The sequence below is a fragment of the Synchiropus splendidus genome, chromosome 13 (assembly GCF_027744825.2).
Source record: "Synchiropus splendidus isolate RoL2022-P1 chromosome 13, RoL_Sspl_1.0, whole genome shotgun sequence".
In the NCBI taxonomy this organism is placed as follows: Eukaryota; Metazoa; Chordata; class Actinopteri; order Syngnathiformes; family Callionymidae; genus Synchiropus; species Synchiropus splendidus.
The window spans coordinates 5,127,875-5,143,199 of record NC_071346.1 but is presented as its reverse complement, the minus strand read 5'-3'; the positions used below and the strand labels follow the sequence as shown (position 1 = coordinate 5,143,199).

Below are 15,325 nucleotides of genomic sequence, written 5' to 3'. Positions count from 1 at the left end.
AAGACGGTGTCTATGAAGAGCTCATCTGACGTAAATTAACTCTTAAAAAATATCAGGACATCTTTCAAGTATTTTTTTGGAACAATCATATACAGATGAAGGACACCATCGCTGTGAAGTAACCAGCTGAAACAGTGACTAGGGGAGAGGAATCCTACAACACGCAGCACCCACTCACCCAACATCACGTCTTTATTTACCCTGCACCACCAGCCGGGCGACGCTCAGTCACTGACTAACCGCTGTTATGTCAAATGCTTAACTTCAGAGACAGCACATGGAGTACTACAGATAAATGCATGCCTCCCATGACTCATTTGAAATAGTTTGGTCATGACAGGAAGGAACCATTGACTGTGAAGCCATGACTTCTTTCGTTTGATTTTCAACAAACATTTAAAAGCCACAAAAACTGAAACAAAGAAATGACAAATGTGATATTGGTATGTGGTCTGGCTCATTTCGGAGGAGGTTTTCGTCAAACCCAAATCCGTTGACACATAACGGAAATAAAACACAGTCAAGCAAAACCTAAAACTCAAAAAAGCTATGTGCTTAATGATGAATACAGTCTCTCATCCATAAAATCAACACACAGCTTGTGACCTGCAGAGTTGATGAATTGTCTTTACCAGGGCCGATCATCTAACAATTGTATGTTAGGAGACACTGTGGTGACAACAAAGTGTTTTCTCCTTCATGATTTGTTTTAGTCAACCAGACAACTGAGCCTTGTGAAATCTCTCAGAGGTCAATTGAGACTCATAGTGAAGCGTAGACAACCTTCTGAAGCCCACACTATTGCACTTGCAGACAGAAAGAAGATGTTAAACATCACTTTAGACAAAGACAGAAATATGTTGACCAAATGTCGTAAAAAATGTATCTTTTCATGATGCACTTCAGTTATGTTCAACAGCAGACATATCAACTAAAAATGTGCAGTTTAGACCTATTATTTTGTGGTATTTGTTTGAGCGGAATCAAAGTTGAATCTTTGTGATGCAAGTCAACAGCTTCATTCCTGAAACAGTCCAGTCAAAATGTGAAACGCCATCAAATAGATTTTTAAGGAATAAAACTGCAGATGTCTGATAGCATTCACTGCCTTTGGCACGCCGTCTGCCTCCGTTTGATTCCCTGACCGCTGCCCTAAGCTCATCTCACCAGCCAGCTGTCCAAACAACGTTACGCATCTGCAGCTTACATAATGAAGTGCTGAGCACACCCTTCATCCCCATCATCCGAAAACCTCAGGGACGCAACTCCCCTCGGCTATTGACTGGGAGGAAACAGTAGATGGGTGCTGGTGATCGACGATATTGATGAGTGAACAGATGATTCAAGGCTGCAGGATCAGCACTGCATGAGAGATTTGGACTCACACAGACTAGTTTGACTGAGCATGTGCGCAGAAGTTTCAGCAGCCGTGCTCTCTCGGTGCATGAGTGGGATTTATATATCTGTGTTGACAAAGCTGCTCTTCAGACCAAACTACTGCAACGACGACTGCATGTGTCCCACTATATTCCATGTGGGATGCGACAATGCACCTCTCAGGAGAATGCTGACTCTGCACAAACATCCAGCATGAATGAAAACACGTCTTACCGTCTCGCTCTCCTCCGGGTACATGCTGTCCCTGTGTCCTCAGACAGAGCAGTGGAGGTGCGAGTGCAGGAGAGGCTGACGCAGGAGTCACAAACTCCGTCTGACTGACATGTCACCAGATGAAATCTCTCCCGGGACCTCGGCGAACGACCAACAGACTTACATAAACACAAGGAGAGGACGGAGAGAGGGAGGAGAGATGACGCTCGACCTTCCCTCTCCCGCGTGTCACGGCACTGCTGTACACAAAGCCTCAGCTGACATAATAACTGACTGGACGTCCACACACAATTGGAGCGCCTCAGGGATTAGAAAAGCTTGGTAAAGTGGACTGTTTCCCTGTAAAACCAGGCTGTTCGTCCACACGCTCTCTAATCAGAGATCAGCACTGGATTATCTTCAATCTGGCTCATAAATGGTTTCTACACAGTGGCTAATTTCACACTATCACAATCTGACTTTGACTTGCTAACTCATTTGTAGTATCTCATAAGGCCTGCAAGAAGTTTGCTATCATGCAGCACAGTGATGTTAACTCGGGCAACCATGTTTGTTGACGTTTTTATGCCCTAACCAGCAGTTGAGGTTTTTTTTTTTTTAAATGTATTTAATTTAAACTCCTGAGCAGCATTTACACTGAAAGACAAACCCTCAATAGACCTGTTTTCACGTCACCAGCTTTGTACGGACCAAACGAACACGATCACAGATCAGATTCTTCACAAACTCAGAGCCATTCCAAGCAGCCAGCAGAGGTGACTCGAATATCACGATTACTAGTCCTGCTGGACTAGTGAGCTGTTCACCTGGGAGGACCAGAACACTCTACACAAACAATGTCTCTCAGCCCATCAGGAAGAAGTCTGGGGCTCTACAGTTTGCAGCTGCTCCCACGATCTGACCTCAGACAAGCGGAAGAAGACGGAGGGATGGCATCCATTCAATTGGTAAAAGGCTCAGAAGAAAACCGTCACTGCAGCAGCAGAAGCCTTGACAACTCTATATCTACAAATATCTGAAGTTTTTATGTTTTGTTATTCATATAAGCTTGAGTTTCATGTGCTCATCAACTGACACAAACAAATCATTTGTCATTGCCGCAGTGACCTGATAAAGCGGTGAAGTGACACGTCACCACTTGAAGCACAACTTTGACAGTTCAATTTAAAAGCATTGGAAATCTGTGCGACGGCGGCAGCTTTGCTCCGGCTCTTTATTTCCCTCCGTGAACTCGGTGAAAGAGAAAACAACCGTCACGTCAATGTCATTGTCTGCTATATTGTGACGGGACTTTAATAGACGCAGGTTTGTGACTGGACGTCAGCGGCCCAAACATTTGTGCAGGAAACCTGTGGGAGGAAGATAACGAGGCCGTGCATGTAAAAATAGTGGAGCTGACTGTAGCGACAGAGCGAGAACTGAAGTTGCTTACACACCCGCTCTGTCAACAGTGTCGTGCCTGGAAGCTAGAATTTTGAATGCATCCATTAGCAGCAGTGTTAAGAGTCTCGCCGAGGCAGAGGCTAAACAAGGATTCTGTTGTGAATCTTGACTATATCTACCAGCAAGCAGACAACGACAATCTTTAATAATAGTTGTGCAGGTGGCGCCGCTCCCGTAACTGATGGCCTCCGCCATTGTGCATCGACAAAGTTGTAGCAATGCTCCTCAGCCAGCAAACGCACAACGATTTCTCAAACGTAGTGTTCAAACAAGGTGTGACAGCGCACAGACCTACTTGTGGGCTTAACTCCTGAACCCTTGAGCTAATCAAACATGAGCGGAAAACGTGGAAGTGCTTCATGTAATCAATCACCACGGTGAGTCACGGAGGGTGTTTTAGAAGATTGCAGCCGTAATAAAGAGGGATGGCCTGCCGAGAGAGAGAGAGAGGTGGAGAGGTAGCAGGGCAGTCCTGTAAATCAGAGCTGACAAATACAAGAGGGGAGAAAGCAGAGGGTTCTCAACGGTCAAGGGTTAATTGGCGTAAGGGAGCCAGACAAAAGCAGCAGACCTGAAGGCATTAGACGCTGAAAATCGGTCTGGCACATTATGGGAGGAAAGAGCCACATAGTGACCTGAATACAGACAAAAAAAAAACAGTGCCATTCTGAAAACACACCAGCTTCCTTGCTCATTTGAGTCAAAAGACCTGCTTAATTTACAAGCAGCCATTCACAGACATCAAGCCAGCAGGGCATTCTTCCGGTCAGTGTGTCAACTGAAATCACGCCGTTTAGATTTCAGACTCGCATTATACTGAATATACAGTATAATCCCTGATAGTTACTCCACATCACTTCTGAGCACATAAACAAGCCACAGTAGCAGTGCCACGATTCATTGGGTTGAATGTGATTTTGGCTGCTGTAGCCATAAGCCATACATAAAAGCTTATCTTCATAATACTTGATATGAATACTGAAAGGGAATCTTTGTAGTTTCAGTTTTGAAGGTGAATAAAAACAGCCATTGAAGGGCACAGTGCAACGTCCAGAGACTCTTCCAGAGTCAACTGGAGTTCAAAGTTTAACTGAGCTGACAAGCTTCTGAGCATCAGGCTGAGAAACCATAACTCTGTAATGTGCTTCAATCAGAGGAAACAATCAGTGGTGAGATGGTCTAAAGGCAGCGATATTGAATTTCCAAACTGCAGCACTATTTACCCTCGCAGTGAGAGAGCGGCAGGATTGGTGTGAAGCTCGAGAAGGAGCCGCAGAATGGATGGTGGCGGTGCAGTGGAGCAGCAAATTAAAATACAGTGAGACCTTGACAGCCGTTATATTCGGAGGCTGCAGGGAAACATCAGTCTCTGGGCCCAATGAGGAGTCAGACCTGAGAGGAAGTGATGCCTCGCGTCTGATTACAGCCCTAATGTCATTTATAGACCATCAAGAGGCCAGATGGCTCCACAGAAGTTCATATTCAAGTTAATATTTGATTTAGATGGAAAGCAGGAGAGGAGATGATGAGACAGCCTTGAGCTACACTAGAATATTCTCAAATTGGTTTGAGCGAGGAGGTGGTCTCACAGAGGTGGAGTATACAGAACCTCTGCAACATCCTGAAGACTTATGGAAGAACCAAACGCTGGTATACAAGTGTGTCACTGAAGAAGGCTTCTGTCCTGTGACATGATGAGGAGAGTTCCATGGAAAGTAACTCAACTTCAATAACTGAATGACTCAGTCTGGAAAGTTTGTATATTCCACCCAGTTCCATCTTTCCAGTTCCATCTTCTTCTTCACAAAGCCAGAAACAACTGGGCAGAGCAGCTCAAATGGACCACTCATCTACTGCCTTTGGTCATGAGACCAGTGGAACAGATGATTCTCTCCTTCAGTCAGGCTGCACCTCTGTGATATTTCCATTTCAGATTAGATCAGTGGATTATCTGTGTGTGACCTGCCAGCATGTTTGTCTCACAGTTATCTTCACATGACAACTGTACATCTTCACAAGTCACCACCAACCAAGTTGGATTCTGGGCTCTGCAGCACCCGGACTAAGCGATTCTGGTTACTCCACAAATGAGTCAAATTTATGAAGCACATTCAACTGATCTGGTTGACTCTTTGTCATTCAAATACGGGCAAATCATAGATAGTGTCAGTCTTAACCTTAAATGTGGTGAGTAGAATGCTACACTACAGATTCATGTTTTATCAGCAGGACAGGAAGTCCATCCAACCTCAAAGACCAGAGTGAGACAGCTAGATTGAAACACAAAGAGACTCCAGCCACAGAGCAAATGGACAAGACTCCTTCAAACTCAGGTTGAACAGCCATCCCACAATAAAACCTTGGCCAGATCTCTCTCTAAAACTCTTACTCCGACGCTGAAACAGGAAGTGATATCAGCGGTTATGTGGCTAAGCAATGATGCTAGCAGGTGTGACGGATGAGAATAACAGGTCAGCAATTCAACTCCTTAAAAACCGTGTTGAGTTATTCCTAATGAGTGGATCCAATTCATAAATAATTATTAGCAGTAAGAGATGACTCATTAACCCAGTTACGTAATGACCTCATCAGATTTTTTTTTTTTTCACATTTCAATGTTGCTTTTTTGAGAGGTCTTCATTCTTTTGTCACCACCACTGACTGGTCAGACCTCAGAATGACACAGCTCTAGTCATGTGACCACTTTAAACATGATGCCATGACGGCAGAATAGAATCATCCACTTGATTTACAGAACTTGTCCTGTGACCAAAACACAGAAAGCATTTGTCACCGGTGGAGCAGGTGAGTCAGTGAAATCACAGTCACACTGAAACGAGCTGCTCTGACCTTTAGCCTGTTATTTACAAGACAAACTGGCTTTGTGAAGAAGGAAGGAACTGGGCTGGAAACATAAGCCACGGCATATTTACGTTCACTATCAGAGGTCCAGCGTCGGGGTGACAATAGCTCCAACACAGAAGAGAGCGACCAGTGCAATCTGACATGCTAAGTAACTACATGAGAATTTTCTGATATACATCCATCTTACTTCCTAGACATTCAGTGGTTGAGCACGAGGCACAGAAACACAGTACCACACCATAACCGCAGTGCACTTATGATAAACACGTTTGCTGGGTCGTCTCTCTTCTAACATTCAATCAAACAATGAGGGAGAAATTATTATTGTCATGACTGTGAAATGTTCCTGTGAATAATAATGGCTACAAGTGTGACTCCAGGAATCGAGCTGAAAACCTGGAAGAGCTAATTATCCTCCAGCACGTTTCAGTGACGAGACTCACCAGATGTTTCTTTATCATAAACACAGCAAAAGCAAACCCGTCCTCGTGTAACCGCAAGTTCAAGTCCAGGTCTTCAAAAGCAATCCACTCCTTTATTTACATGCATAACCAGTCCGCCAGCAGAACTTCACAGACCGGCTCTCTATTCTCACCGGCTTTTGTTCATCAGGACTCAGAGATAATGATTTACCAAACATCTGCTTGGCTGAAAAATCTGCAGCTTGGGATCTCGGAGGGTTTGTGTCGGCACTCAGTCGTGTTCTGACAAAACTAGCGCAGCAGGAAAGCTACAGGAGCGTGACGTGACGATGATCCACGAGGCAGACAGAGCGAGCCACACTGCAGCTTACATGTGTAGACTTCTCTGTGCTACCAACAGTAGTGCCTGAATGCGACAGTGCCATCCTGCCTCTGAGCAATCGTTTACCTGCAGGTGCTCGGTGGAACTGCTGCTCAGCTCATCTCCAGACTCCGAGTCGTTGGTGCGACGCTCCTCTCCAGCTGAGTCGCAGTGTTGTGTGCTGTCGACGTCCAGTGGCATCCTGACCATGTCTGGGGACCGGGCCCTGGTGCGGGGCAGGGTGCTGGAGCTGCCTCGGTGGGCCGCCGGCAGACCACCTTGGAGGAGGATCTCGGCCAGAGCGCGGTCGTGTTCGGTGGGGGTGGTGGGCGGTTGGTGCTGGTTACTGTCCCGGCGCTTGGTGGGCGGGCTGAAGTGTCCAGAGGAGATGGACTGCGCCGAGGGCGAGCGCTGTGAGTTGGACTCTGTTCTGCGTAGGCCCGATGGGGAATGATTGTCGAGCGCCAACTCTGTGGGTTTGACCCAGAGCCCCCCAGTGCCCTGGGGCGAGGTGTTCCCTGAAGCCGCAGGGTGATGTGGCAGAGGTTTGGGGGGAGGCATGAGGGCTTTACGCACCTCTCTGACATACTGAGCAGGAACATAGAAGGCTTTCGTCCCCTCTTCCTTCCTCACCTGCCACCAGTCTTCATTGGTCTTCTTGACCAGCATGTAACATTCCCCCTGCCGGATGGTGATGAGGCGGTCCTTGGATTTGTACTCGTAGTCATACTCCACCTCAATGTAGGCCTCGCCCGGGGCGATGGGCAGTTCCGCCATGATGCCGCTGACTTTACACCGGGTCGATCAGCGTAAGCGGACCTTCAGTAGCATGGCGTTCAGAGGAATGCTGCAGAAACACAGAGAAGACAGTGAGACAGTCGATCAAAAACAAACACTGCTGCAGTTTTTGTAAATGACTTTGTGGAGGCGTCAATCAATCAAAAATGTCTTGATGCATTCAGATGCAGGACGCCCTGCAGCCACGCTCTGGACAGAGTAAGCACCAGCATCTATAAAGGATTGCCACCTGAGCGGCCACCAGACACAAACAGATCAATACATGATATTGAGGGGAGGAAGAAGACAAGATAAGGGCTGTTCATAGGGTGTTTCCATGGCAACAGGAGATGCGATCAAAATCACGATAACTCAAAGGCATTTCCTATCTTGAACACTCAACACGCGGCTGGACAAAGACAATGATTGTGGGGTTGACAGGCTGCGGCACTTTCCTCCATCTGACAGTCAGTAATCCTCTCAGAAGGCTCACTATGTGGCGAGTCGACGCAGCAGGACAGATTAGACCAGAGCAGGAGGACGCTAATGTTCCACACATGGTGCACCTCCACTAACCTCACTGTGTGTGTGTGTGAACGAGCCTTTGTGTGAGAGAAGATCACTTCCAATACAGTCATAGTTCCTGGCTGAAGTCTCACGCTCACAGGTGAGCCTCCACTGTTCTCCATTTCAAACTCAAAGAACAAGACGGACTGTGACACTTAGACAGCAGCTGTTTTATCTGCAGACAACACAGGAGGAAAAGCACAAAAGTTTCTTCAAAACTAAAGTACAGATGTTGCCGGTGGGCAGGGGTGTCAGAGAGCGGAGGAGCTGCTGTCATACTCTGCCTGGGGCCACATCTGTGCACGAGATATTTCTGAAAATAAAGGTACCGGAGATCCAAAGGACCGGCGGGCGTGAAGGAGAATCTCTTCACAAGCTTTCCTCTTGATATTCTACAATGGTCTTTTGATTTCCCCTTGCCGGTTCTCGGTCCTCTCTCTCATCCAGTGCTCTGCATATTTGAGTTGGCGAGGCTGTGAGGTGGGTGCACGTCCTGACTCGCCGGCCAAGAACATCGGTGGTGAGGAAATGAAATGTGTGCAGCTGTTCTGTCCGTGTAAATGATTCCTGGATGGAGCGTGAGAAAAGTTGGAAGAACAACGGCTCCACACCAGAAATGAATTCTTAAAATATATTATAACCACCAGCCGTGTCTCACCGGAGTGGAAAGGAGCTTTCCAGAACGCTGATGCTATCAATATTCATAGCCTCGCCTATCACTCTCCCCATGCCTGTGTGACAACTGTAAACATGGCAGCATACTGATGCTCACAAAAGGGGTGAAAACATAATGCTTGTTTTTATTATTAGGATTCATTTTTGCATTAATTCATACTCACATGACGCATATAAAGAAGCTAATTAAAACATGAATGAATTCGGTCCCCATAGATTCATAGGGTCAGGTGTCCATGCTAGCTCGCTTGGTCAGGTCTCCAGTTCATCGCAAGGAGACAATTATTACTTAGAGTCACCAATTAACCTCTGTTCATGGATTAAAGGAGGATTCCAGAGTACACAGAGTAAACCCGTGCAACACAGGAAAAACAAAACTCCACACAGAAAGGACGCAAGTACAAGAAATGACATCAAAGCACTCACTGCAACAATAAATGTTTCATGAACCAACCATGAGCATAACAATGGGATCTCGCTAACTGCTATTTCTAAAGTACAGCGTCCAAAACGGCCCACATGCAACGTTTGCAGTGATTCTCCTCAGTCGCTGAATGGAAGGCTCGACTTCAGCCAGCTGCTGGATTAAAAACGTCTGTGCTGGCATCACCAATAAAGATTGATAACTGATTTGAACTGCTGCTTGTCCACACACTGTAATGAACAGCTGATGAACTGTCATCAGTTATTATCGAACCGCAGCACAGTCATTTATTACCCAGTGAAATAACATAGATTATGAGGATTAAACTTCCGAGTATAATAGAAATGGAAACGAGACGTCTTATCAATAGTCAATGACAAGAACTGGCCACCACCCACATTCACCTGCGGCCTTCTAATTCACCCGTCAGACAGGAAGCAGAACTCCTGGCGTCTATTTCAAACTAATCCTGAAGCTCAGCAAACAGAACTCTGGACAGATGTTTAAAAAAAACAGCAGATTCTATTGTCATTGACTCAGTCAGTAACTTGTACTCTTTGGAAGAACAAACTTGATACAACATAGAGTAAAGACGACTGCTTGTTTGAGGAACCACATTGCTATTGTGACTCAACATGATTGTGCTATTTTGGTGCATCAAATGAAAATAGAGAACAGGATCACTCAGACAGATCTGAAATTATTAGTGCTCCAAACGGTTTCCTTGATGAAAGAAGTAAAAAAAGAACTTTGACTACTCTGGATTCAACCTCTCAAACAACGAAGGAGCTGACAGTTCTGGATTATTTCAGGGAGAAACCCTGCCAGAGCAGGTTTGGGCGGTAACTCCACCGCCGCTCTGCAGTTCCTGGAGGCACACCAGGACTCGGCTGTGGCATCTGTGGTCCTCTGGTTAAACCAGTGAACTCGGGCAACTACGAGTTGCTGAAACTTCCTGTTGCGCTTGCTCAACGTTTCCCCTGTTTTCACTGCTCTCCACCGCTCTGAAGAGCCATCCGATCATCAAACCAGTTGGACTGCTGATGATGCAAAATACTGGAAGGAGAGAACATGACCGAGAGGCTCGCCTGAAAACTGTTTTGGAACTAGGAAGTGCTTTTTCTGGCTCCAGCAATTTAAAAAAGTTTGCATTTCAACATCAGCTAAAACCTTCTTATGTTTAATAACCAGGTGTCGGGGAATGCTTACATTTGCTCGGCCAACAAACCAAAATATTTACTTGTGAAAATTCAAATGTTAAATGGTAGTAGCAACTGATAAATTGTATTAAAACTAATACAGTGTGTAAATATTTGTAAAATGTAAAAAATCCTAAAAACAATGTTTTTGGGGTTTAATTTCTATTATTTTTATCCATGACGCTGTTGTAGTGCAACATGGGTACTGTATGTATGTGTACTCATATGAGAGGTAAGTCGAAGATGAAACATTAGAGGAGGAACCCGGGATTCTGTGACCACTCAGCCTCGCGCCACAGTTTCCCACCCTTGACTCAGAGTGACTCAGACACGGCTACTGATCAAAACAGAGCAGCTGACGACAGAGAGAGCGCTGACTCATGGTTCAAATGATTCAAACATCTGTCTGCGAACATTCCTCACCCACCAGTGGCAATACAAAACACTTTTATTCACTTTACTGAAGTCAAAACATCATTTGATGGATGGAAAAAGGCCAGGCGGCAGCTGAGATTGCAACGTTCGCAGCAGAAGTGAAAACTTGCCATCAGCGGTCACCAAAAACATCGAGCCAAACAGACTCCAGGGTGGAAATACACTATGTACATGTATACTAACAGCTTTACTTAATGGTCCGAATGTTCCTGGTTATGGACGAATCAAGCTTGGAAGGAAGCGCAGGTGTGTCAATGTGGATCAGCGCCCGGCTGAGATTAAGCTCAAACACGACCTCTGCAATTGACTTGATTGCTCCAATCTTCTCAGCGCCCACCTCAAAATCAAGAGGCTTCTTCATTTGTGACCAGCTTTCATGAGGGAGTGAACGCTGAGATTCACAGTTAGATGATGGGGAGAGACGCTCAGACGAATGGAGCCAAGAGTGGCGGCGAAATCTGCTGATGCCGGCACAAGTTCGAAACACACCCTCCCGTCTTGTCCTGCATCAGCGAAACAGAAAAAAATATCTCCAGGAGAACGACTCTCACCAAAGGCTTCAGGTTAAACTACTCTAGTCAGCCCAGGCAAGTCTGCTCGAGGGGTGACCTGCCGGCAAGGAAAACTACCACCAGGAGCTTCAAAGAAACAAGAAGAGTTGTCACCATAAAAAAAAAAAAAAAATGATCTGATGCTTCCCAAACTTCCTGCTTCTCCATTTTGAGGTGTTCCTATAGCACAATGGAGATGTTAGCTGATCTTCTCCGTGGGCCAGTTGCCTTAGTTTTTGGTGACACTCTCAAAAAGTCTGTAGGTTCTACTTAGAAATTCTGACTAACCCCCTCCTTCAGGACAGAGTGTTCCTCAAACTCCTGTCACCAGCAAAACATATAAAATATTGACACCACTGGATGTAAATATTCTCTGCGCGGGACACTCTGACCTGCAGAAGCTGCCGCTCTAATAATAACATCAACCGCTGGGATGGAGAACAGCCTGCTCCAGTTAGAAGCTGACCCAGGAGGAGAAGACTCGGTGAGTCACGCGGCCGCCCCGAAATACCTCTCTGATGACTGACGAGAGTCCTGCAGAGCTGACATCACGTGAGCAAATAGTTGATGAAGACTGTTACAGTGATTTATGCTGCTTCACTCGTAAACAAGATCTTAAGACACTTGAACTCCACCTGGGAGAGCTCATCTCCAACCTGGACTTAAACCAGCTGGTTATTCTGGTAGAGTTTCAGCCTCAAATAAGATTCTGATGCACAATCTTGATGGTGATATTAGACCACCGATCCATGTGCCAAAATTCCCGTGGTATAAATCCTGATCCTGGATCCTCACAACATCCCCATACGACTGATAAGTGTGAAAATGCCCCACAATGAGAATGACTTATCTTCAACTTGTCTATACAAACAGAAACACTGGCGACGCAGTGGTGATCTCAGAGGAGTAAGTGGGATGCTGTTTATTTACATTCCACCGTAGCGCCTCACGGGATTATATAACCCCGTCAGGTTTTCCAAAAACTTGAATGCCAACACGGGGCTGGAGCAGGAAGATGACACCACAAACACTGCTTCTTATATAGTGCAGGACATTTTCAGGCACATTCAGAAAACTGAAGTTTGATGTGGAAACTATTCCACTGCTCAACCCAGATCAGAATGAATGAATGAAACGTGTTCAGAACCTGAGTTACTTCATCATATACTACTTTAATTACAACTAATTAAGACCAAAAAAAAAGAAAATCAAATAACCTTTAATTCCATTCAGAAATGAAACCTGGTGGGTTTTCACCTTTCAATAAACGTTTTTTCTGTTTTGTTTATTGGGAGTAAACTTGAAGCATGCTGAAATCCTGTGACCTGGATCAACATAAACGTACCTTTTCATTTAAATCGAGTTTGTTTTGGACTGGATTTGTGAAGTTGACAGACGCCTCGGGCGCTGTTATCGTCATTTGTATAAATCCTAAGCATATTTCACGTCATTTGACAAGATTAACACGGTCATTTATGATGAAATCAACTCGCACTGTCACATGGTGACACCTGTTCGAGCACCGCAGAGCAAAAGGAGCGTGTTTTGTCGCTGTTGATACCTAATTCGGTGACGAATGTGAAGAATTCAGGAGGGTTTTCAGGCGCAGGACTCACCTGTCTCACCTGTTCACGACACTAGCGAGTCCACCTGGCGACACCTGTGGGAATTCTCACGGCGACATTCCTCAACTTTCTTGCAAACACAAAGTTTGCTTGTCAACACGCACCTTTTTTACACTTCACGGAGTCGAACCTGAGTTGACATGTCAGGAGCTAACCTGCGCTAACGTTAGCAGGCTACGTTAATTAGCTTTGGGGCTAAACGTCCCGAGACTTTGACGCACCTTCACTGCGGGTGTCACTCGCTCGTGTCCCGGGAGGGGAACTCTCCAGCCGGTCCTGGTCGCGGGTAAATTCCAGTGAAGTGGTCCGGACGACAGCGAGGCGGTCGGGAAGCGCTTCCTGGCGAGTCAGGTTCGGGCGGCGGCGCTCCCGCTCCTCCCTGGCCGGTGTGCTCCGCAGCAGTGCTCGAGCCCGCTCCTCCCTGGCCGGCGCGCGCGCCCTGTGACCAACTTTCGAAACTACCTTACCACAAAGATCGTCAGCACACAGGAGGTGTCACTCTTTCCACTGTTGCCGTTCTTTATCCAACTAAGGATTTGGCTTGTTGGACAGTCGCGCCTCAATCACACTTGACATATTTAAATTAAATCCTTGGTATTAAACAAATATACGAGCGATTAAATATACGTAATGTGGCAGATTTGTTCTTGGTAGGCACTTCTTCACCTTCACAGGTGTACCGAGTGGAAATGTGAGCGTAGCGCCACCTGTGATTCCTCAAGAAAGCTGCGCCAGGGTTATAATCGGAGTTAAATTATTTAAAAATGACAGCTTTTATGTTCTTGTGTGGCCACGAGGAGCTCGGCCCGCATGAGTGCTCTTTAAAATGAGGGAGAAAAAACTGAGTTAAAGCATTTTAATGACTTTATTTTACACACTCATAGATACTAGATGTTGGTATCATACATGTATTTCATCACTGCATCATGTTTCTCCATTTTAAACTTTGAAGATGCAGTTGCAGTGTAACCATCTGGTTCAGCCTTCACAAATCAAGTGACTCCAACATGTGGCTTTCTGAAATTCCCTGCAACCTTTGACCCAGAAAATGGGCCCATCACGTCAACATAATTTGAACAGAGACATCCTCATGCTGACTCACAAGGGTCAATGGCGTTTCTGAAGTGTCTCCACTGTGGTCGTCATGGTAACCAAAGCTATTTTATGCTTCGTAGACTAGAGGTGAAGGAGCTCGGTAGAAGACTTCTGTGATAGAGGTCCAGACAACACAGCATCAGGACCTTCCAACTGTAGTCTGTGCTTTGAATCAACACAAAAACACAAGTGTATTTTCTCATAATTATTTAATCACACATACATTTACATCATGCAGTCAATCCAAAACTGTGATCTCATCATCATCATCGCTGTCCCGTTTATCAGAGCCCGAATGATCCAGGAATGATCCAGTACCGTGCCCACGATGGATCCTCCGAGCTTTGCCTTCTAAAATGACGAGCTATTACACAGTAATAAAAACCCCACACATTTTTTTTTCTGGTCAATTTAGAGTTCAATCAGGTCAACACCATTTTATTTCATAATCTTCCCCAAATTAAAATCCAGTTTTTGGCAGGCGGTGAAACATTTTGAGGTCCATGATTGCTGCAGCGTTGGAGCTAATCTAGATCACAGAGGGATTCGAACCGTCGACCACACTGGCTGCAGATCGACCCATCGACAGTGCACAGGGTTACTTTGGAAACGTCCTCCAGTTAAAAACAAAGCAGCTAGACTCCTAATCAAACTATTTCAGCGGTGGCGCGTCAATGTGTGTTAAAATACAAGAGTGGAAGTTACAAACCCATCGTTCCCCATATCCACAATCTTCAGAACATCGACGACAGTAAACCCGACCCGGTTCAGGAATCGGACGCAACAACAAACACATTTAGGTTCCGTGTGACCCCAGATCGGTGTCCGGCGTGACTTTAGGAGATAGGTATACGGAGTGTTAACCTCTCGACAGGTCCAGTATATTTTTGATGAAGCCAGACAGGATCAAAGTCCCGACCCCCTTCCTTCGGGTTTGATATGTGATATGAAGCGCGAGTCGTATAGAGAGGGTCAGGAGGTCAGAACAAGGTTGATAACCTTCATCTCACAGGACGAATCGAGACGGAGAAAAAAAAAAAAGAATCCAAATACAATGAGTCCATTGAACAATGAAAACAAATATTCCTTTCCATCAGCTCCCAAACGTAAGAGGACTGTCTCCATTTACCAACCTTAAATTGACAGGGAGCAGAAGAAGCACTGCGACATAAGTGACATCCTGTTTGTGACGCAAGAACAGAAAACCCAGCGCATGGTGTGATCTGAAGCTTCACACAATCCACTTGCTAGATCGATGAATCCAGCACAGAGAAG

The 15,325-nt window shown here is 45.7% G+C and overlaps 1 protein-coding gene across 8 annotated transcripts in view; it reads right to left on the bottom strand.

Annotated features, from left to right (window-relative positions):
- LOC128769685 (rho GTPase-activating protein 12-like) overlaps positions 1–13,357 on the bottom strand; it is a 32,268-nt gene extending 18,911 nt beyond the window's left edge. For all 8 annotated transcript variants that reach the window (XM_053883603.1, XM_053883607.1, XM_053883609.1 and 5 more), the window contains exons 1-2: positions 13,177–13,357; positions 6,790–7,549 (exon numbers count right to left, since the gene is read on the bottom strand). In XM_053883603.1, coding sequence (XP_053739578.1) covers positions 6,790–7,479 — 690 coding nt within the window. In that variant the 5' untranslated portion in view covers positions 7,480–7,549; positions 13,177–13,357. The remainder of the gene's footprint in view (positions 1–6,789; positions 7,550–13,176) is intronic.
- Positions 13,358–15,325: the final 1,968 nt, after the last annotated feature.